This window comes from Copadichromis virginalis, linkage group LG23, assembly GCF_057382275.1.
Source record: "Copadichromis virginalis isolate Kocher_CV1m ecotype Utaka linkage group LG23, C_Virginalis_male_GT1.1, whole genome shotgun sequence".
NCBI lineage: Eukaryota > Metazoa > Chordata > Actinopteri > Cichliformes > Cichlidae > Copadichromis > Copadichromis virginalis.
Window position 1 is genome coordinate 43,386,586 of NC_140639.1, and position 14,336 is coordinate 43,400,921.

A 14,336-nucleotide genomic window follows, 5' to 3' on the forward strand; every position below is an offset into this window, starting at 1 on the left:
CCAGGACCGTTTTAAGCTGACCACTGTGCTGCCCAGAGAACGCTATTTATTCAAGTCACTGAAGTGAATCTCTCTACCTTATTTGTGGGTGGGTGCTTTTCTTGTGTGATTATTGTATAGCAGCCTACCAATAACGTGTAGTTCCTGGCTGCCTGTGAAGTTGGTTGCTAAAGTCCTACTCATGGAAACCTAAAGAGCAGTCAGTGATCTGGCTAGCAACCACTGGTCACTTGGGAAAAACAATTGTCCTCCTCTACTATTTGGCAAGCAGGAGGCTGTGGCTCCTGGCAGTTTCTTGGTAAAACCGCTCGTAAAGACGTCCTTGCAGTTACTTTGGTACACTAGCATTTCCATTTTCGCCTACAGTTACTAATTACACTCTTTTGTGGACGCAGACAGTTTAAGGCATGACAGCTGAGTACTTATTCCTGTTATACTTCTTTGAAGTCAGTTCCCGGTGGTGCGTGCATTACTCTATTACAATTCTTTGCAGTTACAAGAAACTGGCAGTTTTGCAAGTGTCCACCAACTGCTCATTGAGAGGTAGTGAAACTGTGAAAAGTGTGATGCAAAAGAAAAGCATTCTCCCACTTGTCTGCAAACACTTGCCAAGTATTTGACAAGTTGGTGTCTCCTATGCAAACTGTAGGCAACCGAGCCAATCTGTTCTGACAAAAGCAATTGCAAGAAGACCTTTGGTGCAGCACCCTCATTGTGAAAGCTTTACCTCGTGACAACCAGCACACTCCAAGAACCAATCACTTACTCATTTCTGTCGAGGAGTTGCCAACTGGTTGCTAGGTCCTAACAAAGCTAACTAGAGTTAAAATTACCCAGAGAACAGCTTTGCACTCTACCCTCTTGTGCAGAAATTGTCATATTTTTGGCTCTAACTAAACCAAGATAGCTGGCACCAAAATGCTCTTCCACAAACCAACAGATTTTTTTGACTGGAAAAAGCAGATCTAAGATGTTACCTATAAATCTTGCTCATGTTTAGATTAAATGTGAGCAATTAATCGACAGATGAATGAATGATAAGAATAATAACCCCTTGCACCCTGAAACCACTAAATAAGAAGCCTGTTCTATCAAACTCTCCAAGCTTAAATAAAAATATGCTCTAAAACGTAATCTTTCTCCAGCTGCAAGACAGTTCAGTGTTTCTGACAGTTGAATCTCTCTCCCCAAAATAGAAGGCTCAAGTCTGTCATGCTGTCAAAATATCCATCCTGCCAGAGTGTTACTGACAGATTAGGACGCTGCATTTACATAACTGTCACCTTCTGTGTCCAGGAAAGAAGGGGGAAAAAAACCACAAATTCCTCACTCGCTGTTTCACTATGAGTTTCTAATTTATTCGATCGGGCAATTGCATTTATATAGTTTTTTAAGAAAAACAGAATCATTACGGCAAGCCACAATAATGGCACGCATATTGTCTTTGATATTGTTACAGTATGATTCATCTATTGTGAAAGGTGAATGGATTCCAAATGCCACGGGCAGTGCATGCTACATTTGAGGGAACTGGAACAGCATCTAACACAATGGACCCAGCTGACTGGATCGGTTAGTCCATATCAGTTTTTGATGAAGCGAGACTGAAAAGCCACTGGTGGTCATTTATGTTAGTTTGCTTTTGGAAGGGGGGGTTTAGTATTTGGAAGCAATCTTTTTTACTTCTTTCTTTCTTGTGCTGAGTTGAGATTGAAGAGACCACAGTTGGTTTCGGTACCGACTGCAGAATTTCAGTAGGATGTATATTTCAACCCGATTTGTCAAAGCAAGCAGACAGAGGTGCAGTTTGTACTTAAGTGACTTAATGTCAGTGCTTTGACATCTCTCCTTACTTTCTTCGAATCCTCTTTGCCTGTTCAAAGAAACTAAGGCTGCACGCTGAGCGGGAACCTGCTGGACTGATGCTCAAACTCTTCCACTATTTCCACTTCACAGTAAGATATCGTACATTAGTGATAACAGCCAACCGGGGCAGCTGTCCCTTCGATAGTAGCACCCCGGGGTAGCTTTGACGAGTGAGGGTGACCACTAAGGTCAATAGAAATGGCACATGTTGCTGGAAATGGTCCATGAAAGCTCTTTCTGACATGACAGGGTAGCCCTCCATTCTTGCCAACAGACGTTTTTTTGCTTTCATAGCGCTTCCCCGTGGTGCCTGTCACAGACGAGGTCAATACACTCCGCTTTAGTAAAAGCAGAACTCTAAAATGATACGCGATCTGGATAGGTTACAAAAATGCCATCTCCAATTTTGGCTTATCTTTTGACAAATCTAATCTGGAACTGCCTAACGCACAAGTAAAAACTGCTTTATAAAAAAGCAAAAGACACACACGCACAGAAAACCCAAACTTTAGGTTAATCGACTTCATTACAGACAATGTCCATATTTGGTGTTGCATTGGAAACAAGGCTACTGCGATCTGGCACGTCTCCATGCCCCTTCCTTGCACTCCTTCAAGGAGGAGTATAGCACATATGGCCCCCTGGGCGGTATGGATGGGTCGCTGCAATCAGAGTGGGAGGACATGAGCAAAAGAAGTATCCCATCTGTCATGATGTCCTCTCTCTAAAATGGATTAATAACGGTCGAGAGGAGAAAAGCGAGCAGAATAAAAGCATCAAAATTATCTCCCACTGAGTGCGGGAATTCACAGTGTGCATGATAGTTTCAGATATCCTTTTTTTTTTTTTTTCATAGTGTGGCAGTCAGTGCTTCGTTTTGTAAAACTTGTTTGTAATCTTTTAAATGCATAACTAGGCATTAGTCAGCCAGGAGGGTCCGACAGGCCGCAGTGGGAAATGATTGTGAAATACAGTCTCGTACCGACACTGCAACACAGCACGATGATATCATTTGATGGCCTCGTGATGTGTGAAGCACAGAGGTGGGACCAAGTCATTGTTTTGCAAGTCTCAAGTAAGTCTCAAGTCTTTATCCTCAAGTCACAAGTCAAGTCTCAAGTAAAGTCAAGCAAGTCAGAGTCAAGTCTTAAGTCAAGACAGACAACTTTCAAGTCAAGTCCCAAGTCCGAAACTTTGAATTTCAAGTCCTTTCAAGTCTTTTTCTTTTTTTTAAAAAAAAAAAACAATGTTGCAGTTATATGTTAGGTGTAAATAATAGACCATGTGTTCTTTTTTTAAATCTGTATTGAACTCATCACCTGATGAAACAAGTAACTTACAAAATATGCACAAACTAATTCTGAAATTGCACCTTGCACAGCTCAATTAAACTTTGCTGCAAGAATAGTCTTCCTCTAAATTACAAATTCACAGAATAAACATTCAGTGAAAAAATGCAAAAGCAGAACTTCCTGTTGAAACAAAAAGTGCTGAGATTTCCGTATGTACAAAACAATGAATGAATGAATGATATATATATATATATATATATATATATATATATATATATATATATATATATATATATATATATATATATAATATAGATATATATATATATATATATATATATATATATAAACAATGAACAAGAATGTGCACTTTAACTTATTTCAGTTCACTATTAACTATTCTGCATTGCATTTGCAAAAGACCAAATTGGCCAAAAGTCTGTCAGTCATTTGTGCACGATGAGGCCGTAGAATGATGCCACCATAGCTGAAAACTCGCTCCACAGGAGCACTACATGCAGGTACTGCCAAAACTCTGGTGGCCACATGAAACAGAGAAGGAAGAGTCTGCATGTTCATTGCCCAGAACAAGAGGGCGTTCTGTCCATCAGCAATATCCAGGTAGTGACTTAGCTGTAGAGCTGGACTCTTCCCCACATCCTTCTTCTGCCTCTTACAGTAAGCAGCAAAGAGTCCTCCATCTTCACAGTCCTCTTGATGTTCCTCACCAGGAGTCACAAGTTGCTCTGACTTTGCAGGATCTGCCGCATCTTGCAGGATCAGATCTGGCAAAACAAATTAACAACAGCAAAAGAGCCTTTATTACAATTTTAGACAAAAAAAAATACAGAAAAAATATAAACTATATTCAATCTTTACCTTTAACTTTTTGTGTCACCTCTGTCTTTATGTCACAACTGCCCAACACATGGTGTTCCACCCACAACAGAGAAAATGCTGGATCCAAAGCAGCTGCTTTAAGGTACACTGGATCTGAAAAGGGGGCAGTGATCCCATCTTCTGCTCTAGACATTCGCACACTGATAAAGATTCCAAGAAATCTTTTGTTCAAAGATGCTTGGAGGCTCCTGACCAGACCATTCAGGAAACGGACTTGAGGCTTCAGTTTCTCAAGGTGGTGATTGAGGGACAGCACGGATGGAACAACAGCACTAATCGTGACTATTTTCTCACCTTGTGTCAAATCTGTTGCTTCTCCAAAAGGCTTCAAGATGTCCACCATCTCCTTCAACAGGTTCCACTCTCGTGTTGTGAATAATAACTCCTTGTGCCCAGTCATTTCAAGAACAGCACAGAGTTTTAGATGTTCACATTGGATAACTGCCTTCACTTGTCTCAGTGTTGAATTCCATCTTGTGATTACAGCAGCAGGGATCGCTTTCTGTTCACCAAATTCAGCTTCAAACACATCTTTGAATGTTGTGCTTGTGTGCAGTAGAGAGCTGAGCTTAGATAACTTTGAAAGTGAAGGAGATGCCACTTTGGTCTCTGACAAACCATCTTTCACCACCAGCTGAAGTGTGTGCGCAAAACACTGCAGGCGCTGTGTCTTTGCCATAGCAGCACCTACTGTTTCCTGATCTTCCAAGGTTAAGTCATGCCAGAGCTCTGGGTCGTCAAGATGATCACCATCATCATGTTCCTCAGCTTGCTCAGTGGGGAAGCACACAGTGAATGCTTTCCGCATATTGGCAGCATTGTCACTAATAATATAGTCTAGTTTATCTTTAATGTTGTATTCGTCACATATAGCTTCAAATTTCTCACAGATTCTTTCACCAGTGTGTAATCCTTTGAAGCGGTCAAAGGCCAGCAGTTTGGATTTTAGCTGCATCCTCTCTGTCTCTTTCTGTATCCAGTGCACAGTGATACCAAGGAAACCCCTCATCCTTCGGTCTGACCAAATGTCCACAGTGACTGAAACATGATCAGTCTCGCTCAACTGAGTTTTTAACATTGAACGTTTCTCAGCAGCAAGGTTCTCCGTTTTTGATATAATTGTTCTGCGACATACCGGGCTGTATTTTCTGTCAACTACCGTCAGAAAGTGCCGAAAATTCTTGTTTTCCACAATAGAAAGGGGCAGGTTGCAACCAATAATCAAGTCACTTAATAATGCATTCGTGATAGCTTTCTGCTGTGGATGAGTCATGCTGTACTGTCCGGCACAAGTGTCCATAAACTGTGATATGGAAGGCTGTTGAGGTTCATTTGTGATCCTCTTTTTCATCTGGTATTCTTCAAATCTGATAGAGGTAAGCATATTAGACTCATGTCAGAAATTCCATTTCAGCCATTCATGAATTGCATTTTACTTTAAGTTGATCCTAATAATCCTAAATAACTATTAACACTTAAACTCTCATAGTTTTCAGACAATAAAAAATATAAATGAAAAATATATAAACAATATTTATTAAAACACTTTTCTCAAAACTCTGCATACAGTTCCAATAAGCAATGTTTAGCATCCCTGTTAAGAATAACTGACCTTTGCAAATAAACAACAGCTAATAACATAAGATCAAAGTATTTTATTTGATGTATTGACATAAATGACAGAAGAAAAAGGCCTTATATAGCAGGACTACTCAATTACACACTAAGGTGGGCCAGATTTTCTAACCAAAATTTTTTTTCCCTGGCTCAGACATGCAAAAGTTAAACACGACCATATGTTACCGGCACCAGACCTAGGGGAATCTGGACCGGCAGCAAGCAGCACACAGGCTAGAGAGCACTGCGTAGCCAAATATGAGCAAACTGTGGATTAATAGAGAGGACACCGAAGTTAGCGTCTTGCTCGGGCCGGAGCTCATTTATTTCTCCACATATACACAATACAAATCACACTAGACCATGCATTCTTCCCATAAAATAACAGAGTTCACAAACAAAAATAAAGTTACAAAAAGCATTCTCTCAAAAGCAAAATAAATACAAACTAATCCAAAATGACTTTACATACTCACAACTTAAACAAAACACTCGCGGCTAAAGCATAACAACATACCAAAATAACCCATCTCACATTCACACCTTTCCCCACATTCGCGCCATATACGCCATTACTTTTGAACATGGCGTCCCCCGAACGCAACACAACATGGCGGCAGACGACTGCAAACGTTGTTTCACCAACGAAAAGCTTTCCCCTTAATACATGTACTCAGTACTGCTTGGCTAACACTACAACACATTTTCTGAAGCCGCAAGTTGCCACTGTCATAGCATATACTTATAGTGCTACGTAGCATTATGCCGATGATACACTAATACTCATTACAACAAAATACCACAAAACAACATCATCACTCTCATCTCAAAATATAGCCGAATAGTTGTTACTCAACTTACATGACATTTAGAACCAGTTCGGTAACATAAAAGTTTGTTTGTCAGTACCTGTGGATTAATAGAGAGGACACCGAAGTTAGCGTCTTGCTCAGGACGGAGCTCATTTATTTCTGAGCTGCGCGTGCACAGAGCCTATTGCTAGAGTCTCTCTGGTAGTTCCACAGCAATGCAAGAGCAGTATCTACTGGCATAATGAAATATAACCATGGTCTGGCAACACATAACAATGTCAAAATAAGTCACAATAATAAACAAAAAATAAGGGTGTAATTGGTTTTCTTACAAAAATAAACATGTAGCTCTACGGGGTTAATGATGAGGAGGAGACGGAGAGAAACTGTCTTCCCTGAGTACAGCTACAGAACCCACTTTCTGAAACGGACCCTGCTCACCATTCACCGACAATTCTGAGCGAACAAGTTGCGTATTATTCTTGGATGCGCTTGTAGGACCGGATTTAAAATAGCATGACAAACATATCATACCTGTTAAAGCCAAACAGTATCATCAACGTAGCCCGGAGAACATTTGCTAATAAGATGAAGTTAGCTAAGTCGCTATCTCATCGTAGCAAAAAAAGGCAGCACTTACCGTTCTTTATGCAACTTCAAATGTCGGACAAAGTTGGAAGTTGTTCCATCTCCGTCTGTAATTCTCTTCTTGCATGTTTTGCATGTTGCATTTCGTTTTTTGTTGACTACTTCGTAGTTTATGTAGCCGAAAGAAATTACTCTTGGGAGCATTTTTGGCTCGAGCGTTTTTTTTTGTTTTTTTTTTAAATCTGGTTAATTTGATTGGCTGTGCTACAGCTCACGCTCACATACATACGGAGTGTGGTAAGAATGAATGAATGAATAAAGTGAATTAATGGTCCACACTTTTTATATAATATGTATGTTAAATTTTAGATTTGGGTAAAATATCAAGTCTTTTCAAGTAAACAGGTTCAAGTCCAATTCAAGTCCCAAGTCACTGGTGTAAAAGTCCAAGTCAAGTCACAAGTCTTACAACCTTTTTTCAAGTCAAGTCTAAAGTCATAAAATTAATGACTCGAGTCTGACTCAAGTCCAAGTCATGTGACTCGAGTCCACACCTCTGGTGAAGCACACACCTGAGTCTTGTCCAAGTCATGCCAGGATGTTTTAAAGGCAGGAAGCCTTCACTGCAGATTCCCATCACTGTAAGTCCAGCCTTGTATGACAGCAGACATCATATTAGAATCTAATAACAAACTGCAGTATGTATGTATTAGTAAGTTTCCATTTACAGTTTAAAAATGTGTCAAATGCAGCTTTAATATTGTATCATGTGTAGTGAATGTTGTTGTTTTTTGGTTTTTATCTCATTTTGGTTTCAGGAAAAGTTTGTCGCTTGTCAAAAGATGGGTGCATATCAGACTTTTAGATGAGCTATCTAAAATTTATATGACTGCTGCAATTCAAACCTGCATCTGAGAAAAGATACCAGTGGCTTCAGAGCTGATGATACACAACTCTTAGATTTTCGTTTTAAAAACGTGCTATTGGACTCCAGCCCTAATTTGCATTTGAACATCTTATGCTCATCTCCAACACACCCCTGCAAACATGGAGCTTTCCAACAACTTTGGCCTCTTCCATCCATATTTGTTATGGCCAAAGCAAAGTTTCAACACACTAAGACAATGTATGCGTTATATTTTTCAATTTATGTTACATTACAGTATGTCAATCAAATTGTATGTTTGGGTGTTATGTAATCTTGCTGTATTATTAAGAAAAATGCTATTTTATCTTTGGGATTGTTGAATCAACTAAGGAAATGGGAGAAGTCGCTGAACTCAAATTGAGTGAAAAAGCAGCCAATGTCCAAAGAAAAGTTTTGAAGATGTTTCAGAAAGCCTGTAAAACAGTTGCTCAAGAGTATGGCTCCCTGAAAGCAAAAAATAAAGAAATCAGGGGTGGCTCAAGACTTATGCACACTGTACGAGGTTTAAATCATATTAATTTGATTTTTTTCTTAAAGTGAAAAGTAGGTTGGTGGCACAATTAAAGTTTATAAGAATAGAAAGAAGTAGAAACGTATGTTTAAAGCAGTTATAGTTATGCTGATAAGGACATTTTTTACAAAGTAATGAAAATGTGTAGTAAGAGATTGGAAAGAAAAACACTTAAGTGGAGCGCTAAAGCACTCACACAGCTCTTCAGGGATCTGCTGCTGTTGTTGTTGTTGTTGTCATGTACAAAAAAGTATCTCCAACAGTAAAAGCCATACAGAGAAAGTAAACCGGTGGCTCCAAAGTGCATGAAAAAATTAAATGAGTACAGAAATCTTGTATCTCCTTGACCTTTTGGAACTTTATAAAACTGGCCTGGCAAATAGTGCTGCAGAAGTGTAAAAGAAATATTTTCCATACCGAGCATTAAAATGAACTTGTGCATGCAACAGTTTCCAAAAAGAAAAAAGAAATGAAAGAGAGGACAAGGGCAACATGAGATTTAAAAGGTTGGGTAGTGCTCAAAGGAACATCTGGTAGAACAGCTTACAATTAGTTAGATTAGTCAGAAACATGATTGGATATAAAGAAGAGAATCCCAAAGAGTAAAAACATTTGGCACATTGTGAATTAAAAAGAAATACGACAAAGTAAGCTCAAAGCTGTTAAGCAGATGAAATTCTTGCCAAACAAAAATGAGAAAACTTTTTACACTTCACCAGCGGGTCTCGTCCTCATGCTCAGTGTTGGTAAAAGTGGTGATGCAACATGGTGGTGAACATCAATCCTCCGACTTGTTTGCAACTTGGCTCTGGAATTATTTCAAAGTGAGCTTTTTTTTCTCTCTGAAAAGACAACAAAGTGTATCAGCTTTAACTTTTAATCAGTTGTTAAACCATATATTTTAAATGTTTTTAAAGGATCTGCATAACAGTAACCCCAAAATGCCTTTTTGGAATTGCGCTGTTGTGTTCAGGTGACTAATTCTGAGAATCTGAACAGGTGAGTCTGACGTCAAAAAGCAAACCTCAACAGCTACAGTTGGGTCGATACGTTTTTGGATGATCACATCATTTTTGTGGTTTTGCCACAAAAATTGTTTAAACCAAACAATCAAGACTTCCACTTTTAATTCAAGGGGTTTCACAAAAGTATTGCATGAAGTGTTAACTGACTGAAATACCTTAGAGCCAGTTTTATACACAGTTCCCCCATTGCAGTCGCTCAAAAGTAACTGCACAAGCTACCATAATATCTAATATACTTACCCAAGTATCATACAGACCACCTGGAGTTATTTTGTAATTTTGGCTTTCAACTTACAAATGAAATCTTTTGGGAACCAACTGAATTTTCACTCTTGCCCTGAATGGTTTAGGAGTTACGGTAATGTGAAGGAGACATGGTAACATCTAGCAGAGCTGATTTTACTGTGTTCGGTTTGTTCACTGTACACCAACTAACCCAGTAAAGCTCTTCTTCTCTTTAAAACCATTTAAAATTTGTCTCTACCACAAACTGTAACTGAGTTCCGGTCATTGAAATGGCACTTGTATAATGGGTCCACCATCCAGGCTGATGGTTAAAAAGTAAAAGTTTTTTCTTCAGTAACTGAAAAGCATGCTCTGTTGGATAAAGATGACTGACTGACTTGGCCATTGAAAAGTCTGCCACTTCTTTGCCTTGAGAAACTCTTGGCTCTTTGCAGTATGCTTTGGATGATTATGCATTTGCACTGAATGCATTTGCACTAATGAAGGGCTGTTGGTTCGTCTGATCATGTTTGGGGCATTTGGCTATAACCCTGCATAGTTCAGTATTCATCCTGTTCTTTCTATCAGCAGTCACACCATCAATAAACCCTAGTGGCCCAGTTTAACCGGCAGCCATTTATGCCCATCCCCTAACATTGCTTCTGTCATGTTTGAATAATGATTGTGTGCTATGGTTCAGATCCGTTACTTTTTCATTTTGGTGTCATCCGTTCAGAGAACGTTTCTCCAGAACTGTGCAGGCTCTTTTGGATGTTTTCTGGAAAGCTCTGCAAAAGCCATCTTGTTCTGGAGTGTAACCAGTGGTTTGCGCCTTGCTTTAAATCCTTTGTAAATACATTCATGCATGATCTTTCTTTAACAATGATTTGCCTAACTCCTCTGGAGTGTTCTTGACTTGGTTAGATAATATGAAGGGATGTGTTAACTAGAAGAAGACCTCAGTGGGGGTTCAGATTACATTAAGTACATTTCAGGCAATTTGAAATATATGAACTGTAAAAAGACAGAGCTCTGTTTTCATTAATTAGCCAATAAATGCATTGATCTTCAATAGTTTTTATAATGAAGTGTATGCACATGTATTTATCTGAAGTAAGTAATCTGAATATTAACACTTTCCACAGAATGAGACTCAGAGTTAACTATCAGTGAAATCAAAGTGTGTTTGCTCACTTCATAGTTAAAACAAGAACTATTCAACATTTCTTGTTTTAACTATTATTGTCGGGGGGCGCTAGTGAGCAGCGGTAGGATGTAGACGTGCTTTTCGGAGCTCTCCACCAAAACTCAGATTTTTACTGAACACCACCATAAATTCTTACACAGGCGGATATTTTCTGCGGGTGAACGTGTCCAGGCTGATCTACGCTGTCCATTTTTGCGCAATGAGACCGAAAACGAACCCTCCGAGCAAGAATAAAACCATCGAGGGCTATGTTAGCAACACCGCTAGCGGGGCTAATGCTAGCACCAGTAGCCCTACCGAACCAGAGGCTGGCCCCCACGAGGACAGAACCTACACCCTATGCAAGGAGATGTGTCGAGAAATGGCCACTTCTATAATGGGGAAGATTGATGAGCGGTTTGATACTTTTGAGGCTAGATTTCAGTCGCTCCTTTCGGAGCAGAAAGAGATGAAAAGCCGCATGGAAAGTCAAGAACAAGCGACATGTGCCTTGGACGAACGCGTAGAAGTGCTAGAAGCCAAATGTTCGGACCTAACTCAGCACGCCAACCAACTCAAAAGCAAACTCCAGGACTTAGAGGCCCGCTCTCGCAGACACAATATCAAAATTGTCGGCATACCCGAGGACGAGGAAAAAGGTATGCCCACTGACTTTGTTTCTAGGCTTATCCCGGAGTTGCTGGGAAAGGAGCACTTTCCACATCCGATAAAAGTTGATCGTTCACACCGCGCACTACAAGCGAAACCACCTGCTGGTGCTAAACCACGCACTATCCTGGCCCGCATTCATCATTTTCAGGAGAAGGAGCTGATCCTGCGTCGCTGCAGGATGCAAAAAGGCTGCGAGTATAAAGGAAACAGGGTGATGATATTTCCGGACTACACCAACGAAGTGATGAACCAGCGTCGCGCTTTTAATGGTGTGATGCAAACCCTGATGGAATCAAGCACACACTACGTTACCCGGCAAGGCTCTATGTATACTGGCGTGATGGGCAAGCACCGTCAATCTTCAACGACGCAGATGAGGCGGCACGTTGCATTAAAGGACACGGGTCGACTATGAGAAATTAAGGTCTCAGTGTAAGGTAACTGTAGTGGTTCTGACTGCAGGAATGCCTGAGCAATATTAAGACTTCTAACTTTAAAAGACACCATGCTGAGAACTGGCTTTGGACTTTCAAGTACAACATTATACCAACAACCTTAGATGAGACATGCTTACTGGTGTAACATTTTCTCAGTGAATGATGTTTGCTTTTTCTATTACATGGTGGTGGTAATTCACAGCACTTTTATGTTTTTATTCTGAGTGGTGGGCGTGAAGATATCTTGCCATTTGCCCGGCAGCTCCCTTCGAAGTGAAGAGGGGATGTTATGCGTCAGGTTCCGGGGGACGCGTTTTTTGGGGAGAGGGTGGGTTATGTTTTGATTTGTTCTTGTTCTACAGCTCAGGTGCACTAGTTTCATTACTGCCAGTTTACGACTTTCTGTCATTTTGTATGAACAATGTCACTCCTTATCATTTTTCTTTTTTTCATTTTTCCCCACTATAATGGCTAGATCACAGGCTAGTATACAAATGGGAAACAGGGATTTGCAGCTTGTATCATGGAATGTTAGAGGGCTTGGTTCAGTTGTCAAAAGGGGCAAAGTATTTAAACATTTGAAATCTCTTTGTGCAGATGTAATTTTTCTGCAAGAAACCCATATAAAATCTACAATGCGGCATGTTTTAAAATGTAACTGGATACCTCAAATATATCAGTCACCCTTTACATCACATGCCAAGGGGGTAGCTATACTATTTAAGAAAAATGTCCCATTTCAACTAAAATATGTAATCAACGATCCTCAGGGACGATGCATAATGGTTTCAGGGATGATGGCTTCTCTCCCGTTAACCCTACTAAATATTTACGGTCCAAATACAGATGAGCCTATGTTTTTCAGAAAGGTGTTTGACTTTCTACCGGATGATACTGACTCAAATATAGTAATAGCAGGAGATTGGAACTGCTATTTAGACCCTTACCTTGATCGGCTGTCAACTCGTCCTCCCCCAGAGATTGCCTCTGTGCGGCTTCTGAATAATCTTTCTAAAGCTAGAAATTTAGTGGACATTTGGAGACTTCAACATCCCACTGATAAAGATTACTCCTTTTACTCTGGCGTCCATAAATCCTACAGTCGAATTGATTATTTTTTGGTCAGTTCAAGCCTTATTTCTCAAATTTCGAATTCCAGATATCATAATATTTTGATTTCTGATCACAGTCCCACATCTATATCACTGAGTCTTAGTTTGCCTAAAGTGAACTATTCCTGGCGTTTCAATCCAACCCTTCTCAGTGACGAAAAGTTTATTAAATATATTGCACCCAAACTCAAGGACTTTCTTGACTCAAATGACAACAGAGAGGTCTCTGATTCAACACTGTCGGAAACATTAAAAGTCGTAATGCGTGGCGAAATTATTTCCTATAGCTCAGGCCTCAAAAAGGAGAAGATGAAGCGACTTTCTGAAATTAATAGTGCCATTCCTCGTCTAGAAAGGGCTTACCAGAATTCTAAATCACCTGAGGATTACAGAGAAATATTAAAACTCAAATACGAATACAATGCAATTATGAGTGACCAGGTTACCAATCTACTACTGAAGCTGAAACATAAACATTTTGAGATAGGAGACAAACCCAGTAAATTGCTAGCGCAACAACTAAAAGGAACACAAGCTTCAAGAGCAATTCACAAAATAAGATCTAAATCTGGTGCTTTTCTAACAAACCCTATAGAAATTAATAAGCGCTTCAGAGAGTTCTATCAGGAATTGTACTCTTCCCAGCTGAATGTAACACAGTCTGCCTTAAATGACTTTTTTGATTCTCTCAGTCTGCCTAGGCTAGATGAAGCTGCCAGAGATCAACTTGATTCGGACTTTACATTGCAAGAAGTGGTAGTTGCTATTAAGTCATTTGCATCTGGGAAGGCTTCAGGCCCTGATGGTTTTGGCATAGAATTTTATAAGAAATTTTGTGATGGTCTTGCTCCATTCTTGCTTAGGATGATGCGTGATTCTAAAAACAGGGGCGTACTACCCCAAACTCTGTATGAAGCAAATATTTCGTTAATCTTGAAGAAAGGCAGAGATGACTCAGATCCTGCTATCTTCAGGCCAATTGCTCTTCAAAATTTTGATCGAAAGGTGATAACCAAAATTTTAGCAACTAGACTGAACAAGTACTTGACCTCCATTATTCACCCCGATCAAACGGGATTTATCCCTGGCAGACTTTCTTTTTTCAATGTTAGACGTCTTCTCAACACCATTTATTCTGACCATGGTAGTTCGGGAGGAGCAGCAA

At 39.8% G+C, this 14,336-nt stretch overlaps 1 protein-coding gene across 1 annotated transcript; it reads right to left on the minus strand.

Moving 5' to 3' along the window:
- Positions 1-3,554: 3,554 nt before the first annotated feature.
- Positions 3,555-7,280, minus strand: LOC146681675 (zinc finger BED domain-containing protein 4-like). Its single transcript, XM_085448650.1, has 3 exons — positions 7,128-7,280; positions 4,038-5,425; positions 3,555-3,943 (listed from the first exon to the last, which is right to left on the minus strand). The coding sequence occupies exons 1-3, from the start codon at positions 7,277-7,279 to the stop codon at positions 3,555-3,557; spliced, it is 1,929 nt and encodes a 642-aa protein (XP_085304776.1). The 5' UTR covers position 7,280.
- Between the last annotated feature and the right edge of the window lie 7,056 nt (positions 7,281-14,336).

Coding starts and splice junctions, on each gene's coding strand:
- LOC146681675 (XM_085448650.1), bottom strand. CDS start 7,279: ATGCTCCCAAGAGTAATTTCTTTCGGCTACATAAACTACGAAGTAGTC. Junction 5,426..7,127: donor TTGAAGTTGCATAAAGAACG/GTAAGTGCTGCC, acceptor TACCTCTATCAG/ATTTGAAGAATACCAGATGA. Junction 3,944..4,037: donor GGTGACACAAAAAGTTAAAG/GTAAAGATTGAA, acceptor TTGTTTTGCCAG/ATCTGATCCTGCAAGATGCG.